General features: G+C 48.7%; 1 protein-coding gene across 1 annotated transcript; it reads right to left on the reverse strand.

Annotated features, from left to right (window-relative positions):
• Window positions 1-297: 297 nt before the first annotated feature.
• Window positions 298-11,367, reverse strand: LOC309332019 (uncharacterized protein). The gene is made up of 5 exons (XM_081844671.1): window positions 11,051-11,367; window positions 6,355-6,523; window positions 2,025-2,202; window positions 1,868-1,939; window positions 298-537 (listed from the first exon to the last, which is right to left on the reverse strand). Exons 1-5 carry the CDS (start codon window positions 11,115-11,117, stop codon window positions 373-375), a joined length of 651 nt encoding a protein of 216 aa, XP_081700797.1. The 5' UTR covers window positions 11,118-11,367; the 3' UTR covers window positions 298-372.
• Between the last annotated feature and the right edge of the window lie 797 nt (window positions 11,368-12,164).

Consider the following 12,164-nt stretch of genomic DNA (forward strand, 5'->3'; position numbering starts at 1 on the left):
TTAGAAGGGTTTTCACATAAATGGGTTTGAGACAGGAAAGGCAGTTCAATTTGCAGGTCTAGAAGGGGAATAAGAACACAAGGTGTAGGGAAGGAGGGCACTGAGCCAGGGACATGGTGTAGGAATATGGACAGCTACTTGGCCATAAAAAGGGATGGGGGTTGGGCTTAGGGGTCCAAGGATAGCCAATACAGATGGGCAGAGAACCTGTGGCCCTCCAGATGTTGATGAACTGCAGCTGCCATCGTCTCTCCCTGCTGGCTCCCCTGCCTGAGGCTGATGGGAATCGGGAGTCCAGCAACATCTGGAGGATTCCTCATTGCTGGACAACAGGGACACAGGAGGGACCTGCTAGGTCAAAGCCAAAGAACTTCAAGCGCTGGGGATGGGATTCTTGTCTGCACGCTGGATTCTTTGCTTGGGAGATGCTTCTCTGCTGACTTGTGCTGAAGGCCCCACAGAGCCCGTGGTCCATGCATGGAGCCTCTGTGGAGGGGCAGGATCAGAGCTCATGCTCCTGCGGTCTGATGGGGTGATCTGTTGGGGAAAAACAGGTTTGGTCAGGAAATATGGGCTTCTGATGACACCTGCAAAAAGCCATAACCTGGCCTGCTCTCCTGCCCCCTCAGCATCTGGTTCTGTGCTCATAATCCCGTATGTGAACTGAAAACCAGGCGGTGAACAGATGTATGGAAAGTAACCCTCAACCTCTCTCCCCCCCAGCTGTGAGACAGCAGGGTGGTTAAAGGGTGCTCTGTGGGGGGGGGGAGTAACCACTCTGTGACTTCTCCTCTAGGTCCTTCTCTACCATCCCCTCTCTGCCTTCCAAATGCACAGCACGCTTATCTGAGCAAATATATATGGGAATTGAGTGCGAATTAGAATCAGGACTGCATGTACTCTGCACAAACAAATATTTGACATTATGCTGTAAAAGGGGGCCTCATATACAGATTTTGGGAATTCCCTGGGAAATGCAGTTATGTTGAGGGTCTGGCAGTTATGTTGAGGGTCTGTTGAGGGTCTCAGCAGTGTGACCAAACTACAATTCCCATGATCCTTTGGGAGAAGCCATGACAGTTACAGTGACATAAAAGTCACCTGAGGACACTTCCAGGCAGCTCCTGTTTTTGGGTTGGGTTCAATCACATACAGTGGTACCTTAGGTTAAGTACTTAATTCGTTCCGGAGGTCCATACTTAACCTGAAACTGTTCTTAACCTGAAGCACCACTTTAGCTAATGGGGCCTCCTGCTGCCGCTGCGCCGCCGGAGGACGATTTCTGTTCTCATCCTGAAGCAAAGTTCTTAACCCGAGGTAATATTTCTGGGTTAGCGGAGTCTGTAACCTGAAGCGTATGTAACCTGAGGTACCACTGTACTGACACATTCAGGTCGCACCATTATAATTGATTGGGAGGTCTTGCACAACAAACCCACTTAAGAGATCAGATTTTTTGCAATAAGGAAAGTAGCAGGTTAGGAATTTGATGGTTTGATGCAACCATCCTCTAATCCTCCCACAAACAAATGAGAATGGATGCTTACTAAATATCCAACATTGTATGATCTGCCTGCAAACAAATCAGGATGAATGCTCAATAAGCATTTGGTGTTATAATTGGCATCTCTGTTTTATATACATTATAACATGAAATAATAATGTAAAACTTTACAAAAATAGATAGAAAATAAATAGAAATAAATAGAAGCACCCCCTTCTTCCCGCCTAAGAAAAGCTTAGTTCTCTGTGGCTTGGACTACAACTCCCATCAATCCTTAGTCAGCAGGTTGGGGAAGAGACTGCGAGAGAGGAGAGAGGAGAGAGAGAGAGAGAGAGAGAGAGAGAAGGGGAAATGGGGACTCACTGCAGGACTGGTGCTTTCAGGTTTCTCTGGCTGGCTCCGTCGGGGTGCGCAGGTGATAACTGAAGGCCGCATCTGAAAGATCAGGGAAAGAGGTGTTTTGAGCTGGAGATGAGGAACGACAGGGTGAAGGTGGAAGGAGCGCTGAGCCAGGACTTACCTGCTGCAACTGGGAGACAGTGAGGGCTGGCTCCAGGAGGGGCTTCCGCAGGGGGCATTTATGTGGGCAGGATGGGTGAAGCACTTGAGAGTCTCTGCAAGGCTCAGGTCTGGACGTGGTGACACAGGGAACAGCAATCGGGATCTGTGCAGCAGGAGGAACCCTCTGTTCCAGGGAGCTGAAGAGAGAGATAGAGAGAGTCACCTATACAGTATATTGGAGGTTTCCAACCTTTCAGAGTCCATGGCTCCCTTAACCAACTACATTCTTTCTGCGGCACCCCTGTGGGGCTCAAGAGCCCAGTTATCTCACCCCTTGTCCACAGAACTGGCAGACCCTCACCCTTTTTCAAACACCCTCCCTTGTGGAGTATTCCCTCAGCCTCCTCTCCTTGGGAATCCTCGGGGCAACTACTCCCCCCCCCCCCGCTGCCCCAAAGAGAGGTGCCTCCTCACACTGCCCCACAGGGGCCTGGGAAGCACCCCCTGGCCACCCCAAGAGGCACCCTTCACCTGGGGAGCTTGTAGCCAGGGCTGCTGCAACAAACAGCTGTGCAAGCCTTTAGGAGGCAGAGACAAGAGAGGGCATCAGAGGGGAGGAAAGAGGGACAGAGGCCAGTGTTGCCCGCGGCACCCCGGACCATCATTCAAGGCACCTCAGGGTGCCATGGCGCACTGGTTGAAAACCACTTCAGTATGGAGGGTGTGTGCGCCGCTCTGTGCACCTGAGCAGCTATCCCACACCTGGGAGGCCCCCTCTGTGCCTCGCCTCCTCAGGAGTGCACCCGCCCTGGGCAGCGCGGGCATATGCTCCGCCGCTGTACAAATGATACTGGATTACAGGGCTAGATTAATCCATATGTGAAATCTGCTCCTGCACGGAGCCACAGCCTATTTGAGGGCCTTGAGATCTATGGATGAAAGATAGCATATTTGTTGTTGTTTAGTCATTTAGTTGTGTCCGACTCTTCGTGGCCCCCTGGACCAGAGCACGCCAGGCACGCCTGTCTTCCACTGCCTCCTGCAGTTTGGTCAGACTCATGTTTGTAGCTTTGAGAACACTGTCCCACCATCTCGTCCTCCGTCATCCCCTTCTCCTTGTGCCCTCCATCTTTCTCAACATTAGGGTCTTTTCCAGGGAGTCTTCTCTTCTCATGAGGTGGCCAAAGTATTGGAGCTTCAGCTTCAGGATCTGTCCTTCCAGTGAGCACTCAGGGCTGATTTCCTTCAGAATGGAGAGGTTTGATCTTCTTGCAGTCCATGGGACTCTCAAGAGTCTCCTCCAGCACCATAATTCAAAAGCATCCATTCTTCGTACATTTGATTAATTAATTAATAATAATAATCTAGAGAGTCTCTCTTTGGAATCTGGGGTCTTAGCCTCACATCACAGGAAACAGCTGTGAAGAAGTGGTGCAAAGTGCTCTCCCCTCACCCACCAACCCCCCCCCCCCACTTCAGGGATTAGGGATGGAGCGTCATGTTTCTTCCTTAAAGTCTTGCACTTTGACACTTTCCCTGTGGAAGTTAAGCCCTGTCTGCAATGCGGAAGGAGGCATGCCTGACCCCACACTAGATCTCTTGGCAATTCTCTGCCACTTGGATGCCAGGCTAAGCAGTGACCCTGTGCTAGAACTTGCTGGTCAGGAGGTGGCTAGATGAAGCTCTCTGGGAGACGTTGGACCAGTCCCGTTTCTCAGCCTGATCACAGGGTTGTTGTGACAATAAACTGGGAGGAGAGCAGAAACCCATGTCCTCTGTTAGTCTTCATGCACTGGCAGAGGAGAAGGAGGCATCTGGAGAAACAAGACTTCAGAATATGGCTCAGAGCATCTTGAAGAGGCCACCCAGTAATGTGGGTGTCACCCTGTAAGTCATTTTAACTACAGCTTTATACCCACAGACAGAACTACGGCTTGTATTCATCCCTACCCCCAGTTTTGTTTTAAATATAAGCACAACCTATACAATTAATATAAAATAGTCTATACAGCTTATTCATTCTACACTTGAGGGACTGAAGCTGAGAAATTAATGAGTTGCCCAAGGCTCTTCCTTCCCAGTTAAAATGCGCCTGGTCCCCATGGAACTGGGACCATTTTAAAATAGGAAACCATTGTTTCCAGACAATTGGTATGCCTATAAATATGTGCACCCGTAGGCTTAACTACAGAAAATATAATGCCTAATTTACAAAAGAAATTTAGTCTTCTACTCTGAATACATTTGATAAAGTTGTGTGTTTGTACATTTGTAGGCCATTGTTCCTCCAAGAAGCGCACTGTGGCAAACATGACTATCCTTCTGCGCATTTAATCTTCACCACTACTTTGTGAGGTAGGTCAGGCTGAGAGATTGGGACTGGCCTGAGGATGACTAGTTAGTGAGTGAGGATGTGAACCTTAGTCTCTCGGGTCCAATACTCTAACCACTGAAGAGTGGAAATATATAAAAAAATTAATTGTCCAGTGGCACCTAAGAGACCAACGAAGTTTGTTCTTGGTATAAGCTCTTGTGCGCATACACACTTCTTCAGAAAGCTTATACCAAGAACAAACTTAGTTGGTCTCTTAGGTGGCTCTGGACAATTTTTTTATTTTTTTATATATTTTGACTGTGTCAGACTAACACGGCGACCTAGACTGAAGAGTGGGAATGAGCAGGGCTTTTTTTCCAGCCACAACTCAGGTGGTGCCTTTACCATGCTAAGAGAACAAGGTGTGGTGAGTTCCAGCACCTCTTTTTCTAGAAAAATAGCACTGGGGATAAGGAAGGGCTTTTCACTTTCTACACTACATTTATATCTCACCCTTCCTCCAAGGGCCTCCAGACAGTGCACATGGTTTTTACAGAGTACAGCGTCCATTTTATCCTCACAACAATCTGGTGAGGTACGTTAGTCTGAAAATAGGATGGGCCCAAGGTGACCCAGTGAGCTTCATGGCTGAGGGAGAATTTGAATCCTGGTCTCTCAAGTTCTAGTCCAGCACGCTAACCACTGTGCTGCACTGCTTCTCTCACATTTATCAGTGCATCAGGGATTCTAACGTATGCCAGCAACTGCATAGCTCTAAAAGCAGATGTTAGAGCAAATTAATTCAGAATAAAAACATGTTTTGCAAAAGTAGTGGCCTTCAGTGCTTATTGAAAGATGGACTAGGTGAGGGCAAATCATGATCTCTGGACTCAAGGCTCATTTTCCCCATCTATGAAATGGGAATAACAGTGACCTACTCCACAAGAGTAGGGAAAATTGGATAAAACATTAGGAGAAATTGGATAAAACGTGGTAAAGTACTTGGTCAATGAACTGAGAGAGCTGTCTTCATAATTATAATAAATCAAATCCTGTATGTTCATATATCTACGCTTTTACACCCATTTTGCTTCCTGCGTTGTCTTCTCCTAACAACATCCCCACTACACATAGCTCCACCGGGACTGCAGACAGTATTTTCTAGGCACGGTTCAGAGCTTTAGCTGTTCAACCGTCAACCTGGAAGTGGCAAGAATCTGTTTGTGACTTGGGCAGCACCCAGCACAGAGCGCCCAGAAGGCACACAGGAAACCCTGCCCTGGGACAGATGCCTCTGGGCTGTGCAGTCTGGGCTCACTCTTCGGGGAGCTGGCGGGATTAGAGGAAGTGCCACAGCACCTGTTTTGCATGCAGAGACCCCTAGTTCAGTCCCAGCATCTCCAGGTAGGGCTGGGAGAGAATAATAGCATCACGACGTGGGGGGGGTACCCCAAGGGTCATCTAGTCCAACCCCCTGCAAGGCAGGACTCTCAACTAGATCATCATACAAGAAAAGCATCATCCAACCTCTGCTTAGAAAGCTCCAAGGAAGGAGAGTCCACCACCTCCCGAGGGAGACTCTTCCACTGTCAAACAGCTCTTAATGTTAGAAAGTTCTTTCTGGTGTTAAGTCAGAACCTCCTGTCTTACAACTTGAAGCCATTGTTTCTGCCCCTACCCTGGCAAAACCAGCAGTTTTTTATGGAGAACCATTTGCTCTGATTCACTGGTAAAACGGGGGTTTTCCTAGGGGAAGTGCCAGGGCAAAAACCCAAACCCTCTTGGACATGGAGCTTTAAAGAGCGAAGCTGTGCCTGGAGATTGTGACGCAACCGGATGTCAGAACCCTATAAATCAGCAGGTCTTGTGTCACCCTTGGCTGGCCATGAGCACCATGGTGAGGGGCAGACTGACACACCTTGCAGGGCTCTTTTAAGGGTTGCCAGAGCCCAGAGCCCAAACATTTCAAAAGTTGCTTCAAAAATGCTGAGCCCTTATGCTACAACGCCCCCTGGTGGTCCTCAAGGTCACTCACGCTGCCACAGGCCAGCAGGTTGATCGCTTGACTTTTGACGCCCTCTGCCCATGCAAGCTCCGTTCAGGGCTTCTCACATCCACACTGGGCTTGCGCTTGATGGCATAGACAGGCAACCGATGGGCTGGGAAGCGGGGGAACCTCGCCTCGTTCTCGAAAGATGACTGACCTGGAAAGAGAGGGCCAATGATACATCTTGCAGTGCAACTTGACAGCAGGGTGGACGGGAACGCTTGCGTGGGGGTGCCGTCAGGGATGGCTCACCCATGAGGCAAGGCAAGGCAACTGCCTCAGGCAGCAAGGTCCCCGGAGGCAGTGGATCCCAATGTAGATCTTTACCCCCCCCCCCATTGCTCCTGGTGTTGAGCTTCACTCCCTTCTTTCCTGGTGAGAAGGGGGCACCATTTTGTGGTTCACCTCAGGTACCAAAATGTCTGGGGCTGGCCCTGGGTGTTGTGGTTTGGGACTAGGCATGAGAGCAAAAATGGACCTGGCACTGGCAGCAAGCAAGTTGGCTGTGTCTGCAAATGTGGGTTTCCCATTATGCAATGGTGACTGGGCAGAAGGCATGGAGACCCAGAGAAGGTCAAGGATCCTGCATCAAGAACTCCCTGCCTGAGCTGCTTCAGGTCGTGATGGATGTGCTCCTGGAGACACCTAGTTTGGTTGTCCTAGGGTAAGGTTACCAGATTGTTTTCAATGAATCCGGGGCACTAGTCATCTTCAATGGATTTTGTATGGGGACTGATTTGTAAATCCAGGGACTGTCCCCAGGAAATGGGGATGTCTGGTAACCTTATCCTAGGGGATTTTAACATCCATGCCGACACGACCTTACAAGGGGCCACTTGGGACTTCGTGGAAAGCATGGCCTCCATGGGGCTGTCCCTGAATAAGTCTGGCCCAGCTCATAGCCGCGGACATGCCTTGGACCTGGTGTTTACCTCTATGGATGTTGGTGATCTGACACTAAGTAAAAGCAAAACAAAAGAAGTGCCATGGTCAGATCACTTCCTGGTGCAACTGGATTTCTCTGAGACCCTTCCCCTCTGCAGGGAGGTGGGACCAATTCGGATGGTCCACCCCCACCACTTAATGGATCCAAATGGTTTCCAGAGAGTGGTAGGGGATGCTTTATCCCATGTTGATGGCCTTTCAGCTGATTCCCTGGTGGTCCGCTGGAATACGGAGTTAAGCAGGGCTATTGACTGTCTGGCTCCGAAGCGTCTTCTCCCTCAGTTTCTCCCGGAGCTGAGGGTGATGAAACAATCGCTGAGACGGCTAGAGCGCTGGTGGCGGAAATCGGCAACAGCTGTCAGTCTTTAAGGCTGAACCCCCTTCTCAGAGCCTCTGGAGCAAAGAACGCTATTGCACTCCGGCTCCCATCAACTCCCACAGGTATGGCCAACAGTCAGGGAAATGGGAGTCCAGCAACTGTGCAATCCTACACGTTGTCTCAGCAGTAATCCCCATTGAATTCAATGGGACTTACTCCCAGGTAAGCAGGTTTAGGATTGGAGGGCCTAAGGAGCAGAGGGCTGGATACATCTTGATTCAAGTGCTTGTGCAAGTACATGCATGAGCATGAATACTAAAGTGCTGCTTCACATACTGCACTGGGGGGAGTCAATTTTGAACTGTTGATAACATCCTGTGTAATCTGCTATATCCATAACCAAAAGGACAAACACCACCGGGGCTTTTGCCCAGAAGAGGCTCTCGCAGAACAAATGAAGGCAGCGGGCAGACTAGAGCATTCAGCAGTGTACAATAATGTCAGGCTTTGTGGCTCTGGCAGGGATCCTTATTACGAAAAGCAGCCATGTTATAAGCGTGTATCTGTTTTCTTGAGTGTGTGCCTGCCATGATTCCACAGGAGCACAGAAAAGGCGCATAACATGGCACTGGGCACCACATCTGGAGAATCTCTGCTTTCATCTAAAAACAGGTGTGAGCAGCACATTTGGAAATGCCAGAGAAGTGGCTAACCTTGATTTCCTGTGGTTAAAAGTGGTGCCTGACATCGCTCCTCCCCATGACTAGAAACTATGCAGGAAGGGAAACACTGAAGAATAAATTATGCTAAATGAGAGTCTAAAAAAAGAGCACAAGCAACATATCAGGCATCAACATTCATTTTTTAAAATGTAGGATTCAGATTGTCTGGATGCAGAATTTTATTTTATTGTTTAGTGCGGAGGTCACAGAGCCCTTGCTCTGGTGTGCATGTCTCTCTCTACATGGTGTGGACTGAATGGTAGCAGCTGTCCAGGAGGGGTCTTTCTAATCTTGCTACCAAGAATCCTTTAATCAGAGATGGCTGGAATGAAAGCTCTGGACTTCCTTCAAGTTTCCCTTCTGCTTTTCTCCAAGACTGAAGATAAAGGGAATAGTCCTGTGCTGACTTTGTAGCCATGAAGATTTCAGAAACAAAAGGGAAAGATACTCAGGTGTCAACAAATTCCACAAAATGACCGCCTTTCCAAGTTCTGTTTTCAGATGCTTTCCCCCCTGAGATGCAGACGTTTAACTTTTTTAAAAAACTCCTAAACTGACTTTGTCTGGCACCTGTCAGGGATTATTATTATTATTATTATTTATTAAATTTATATACCGCCCTATACCCAGCAGTCTCAGGCAGTTCACAGAATATAAGCTTTACCACCCCACCCCACCCACTCCTGTATAATCACACAGGGAACATGATCTTCACTTTTATTAGGCTTCTAGACAATGCCACAGGGCCAGTCTGATTTAGCAATGCACTGCTACGCTCTCCTGCTTGGCCACAGACCCAAAAGACCAGGGGAGTTTTGAGCAGCAGCACTTCTCCACTCCCCATGTGGGGCTGCCTCCTGTTTGCCATGATGACTAGAGCAGCTGTCTGGGCTGCACGTGAGGCTTGTGAGGATCAGTTGCTCTGAATGAGCCTGTTGAGAACGGCAACACTCTAAGTCCTAGGGCAGATGCAGAAAAGGACTTGTTATCGCCCTCTAGGACTGAACTGCCTCAGGGTGCAGATCCCATTCTGAATGCCCCTCATTCAAAAAAGAAAAAGAAAAAAAGGAATTAAAAATCCTATACCCATAAAAAATGAGCACATTTGGGAAAAGAGCCTAGCTGAGCCATGCTAGGTGTCTATGTGCAGGGAGACTTGGCTTTCATTCATTCATTGATTCATCCATTTATTTATTTATTTAAAACAGGGATGAGGGATGGGGAACCTGTAGCCCCCCCCCCCGAGGTTGTTGGGACTCAAGCTCCCATCATCCCCTGCCAGCGTGACCGAAGGTTAGGGGATAATGGGAGCTGTATTCCAAAGGCATCTGGGGGGCCACAGTTTTCCCATCCCTGATATCCCTTTTAAGGCCAACCATTCAAATACATACGCAGTTCCCTCCATCTGCATTCTATGTGCAGCTCTAGGTAGGCAATGCCACTTGCCTTTTCTGAGCGCATAAGTCTGGACCTCAAAGAAAATGTCTGGGCTGAATGCTCCTTCCTTTTTTCAAAGTGGGTGGAGCAAGGGCATTGACTAATGGTTCCTGTTCAGACAGGTACTGGTGTGGCACCCGACACCACTTCTGTATGCAATGTGCCTCTAGACCTGCGTTCGTAGGTTGTGGGATTAGTTAATTAGCAGTGCACCTTGTCCCATATTCATGCCAGTTCTCGCTTGTTTCAAAGCGCTTGTCCAGATTTGTGGTGGGGAAAGCTATTGGGGATGAGAGCCAACTTCACATCATATGCGTGAAACTGAGGACAATACTGCCTGGATCTGCCAAAGTGAGTTCAAGTCCATGAAAGCTACTGATGCAATACATCTGATAGGTCTCAATGTGCCAAGAGACCCTTTGTTGACCCCCTTCCCTAGTTGAACCCATTGTTCCTGCTCTAGGCAGGTAAGACAGAACACTTCCCCCACCCAAAGGGGATTCTAACACCCCTTATTTTTGTGGGCTGCAGTCAAGATGAGCACATGGTGTGTTACCATAATCACTGTAAAAGACAGAAGCCTCTGCCCCAGAGAGCATACAATCCAAATTCCAACTGTGAAGACAACAGTGGGGGAAGGAGGATAGACACAGACAAGAGTAATGTGTGCAAATCTAAAAGGAACCACCAGCTGGTGGGGATAAACTGTTTTCCTTTTTCAAAAGGCAGCCTATAAACCTATAAAACAAATAAAAATAAAAGTATGCATATTGAAAAATCAGAAGGAGGTGAATGTGTGAATGAAATACTGCAAGCAGATTCAAATTAAAAATGGAAAATTTTCTCTCCCCCAATATACTTCCACTCTAATATGCACCTCTAAGGGTGAATTGGGAGTGTGGGGGTGGGGGTGGGGGGGTGGAGCAAGGCAGTGTTAGAGTGGCCAGCCCTGTGAAGTGGGCCACTGAGGAGAATCTAAGTGGGGACACCTGGAAGAGCCGAGATGGTGGCAGGCAGCATGCTGCCTCTCCCAGGCCGAGCACAGCTGGAGCCTGCAATTGCTTTTCATGCCCTCAGGATATGGCTGATGCGTGGTGTAGCAGGAACAGGGATCCGTGTGCAGCATTAGGCTCAGCACTCAGCCAGGTTAAAGGGGATGTGCTCATTTTAACCGCTACATCCCACTGCCTCTGCGGCTGCAAAAGGGAGCACTGGAAGTTGCACACAAACTGCATTAAAGGCAAGGGTTTGTGGGACTCACCTTCCAAGATGTAGACCTTGAATCCACTGCTGATGCCTGTGGTGTAGTGAAGATCAGCCAAGGCCATCTCTGCTAGGAGGTCCTCACAGGAGAGATGCCGCTTGTTCGAGAGAAATTCGCTGCAAAAATCAGGGCCACCCTGAATCTAGATGTTTAATCTGCCCAAGCTGTGGGTATTTCGAGATCTTTCCCTACTCCAGCAAAGGAAGGCTCTGAATGCGCCCCCTTTTCTCCCCAGGGCTGAAGGGGACCACCAGTTCTCTGGACCCAACAGGTTGTTCTTCGAAGAGTGCAACTTTCCGTCACCACCCACAGCATCCCTTCTTGAACTTTTGGATTTCTACCTAGCAGAGGCAGAGAGGTGGGGCTAGAATTGGCCAGTTCTAACAGGCCCGACACCCTCCTCTCCCCTCTCTTGTTAGCCCCTCAGGGCAAGTGTGTGTGTGTCTGTGCACTATGTCACACCCTTGTGGGGAGGGGGAAGAGAGTGCAGTGCCCCCCAAAGAGGCAGGTGTGCAGCAGATGGCAAGGGGGGGCGGATATTCCAAGGGGCTGAGCTGTACAGAGCTTCCGTTGACAAATGCTGGAAGAGCAAGGAAGCACTTTGGGGGGGGGGATCAGGGGTTTGAGCATAAATTTGGGGAGATTCTGATCTGCTAATCTCAGTGTCTGTGGGGGTGTTACAGTTTGCATTTTATACTTTGATTGCTGCTTTGTACATCATACGGTTGATCTCAAAACAAGCAATTTACTTGTTTCACACTTTTTAAAGCCTATATCAGTTTTCATTTCTAATTTGGTATTAGCTGATCAGTCAAATACAGTGGTACCTCTGGTTACGTACTTAATTCATTCCGGAGGTCCATTCTTAACCTGAAACTGTTCTGAACCTGAAGCACCACTTTAGCTAATGGGGCCTCCTGCTGCCGCTGTGCCACCAGAGCACCAGATTTATGTTCTCATCCTGAAGCAAAGTTCTTAACCCGAGGTACTATTTCTGGGTTAGCGGAGTCTGTAACCTGAAGCGTATGTAACCCAAGGTACCACTGTACATAAAGGGACGGATGGCAGGAAAGGGTCTCAGAGGTCCATCCTTTGAATGCATGAAGAATGG

This window comes from Podarcis erhardii (genome assembly GCF_964252035.2).
Source record: "Podarcis erhardii genome assembly, chromosome: 17".
Lineage (NCBI taxonomy): Eukaryota > Metazoa > Chordata > Lepidosauria > Squamata > Lacertidae > Podarcis > Podarcis erhardii.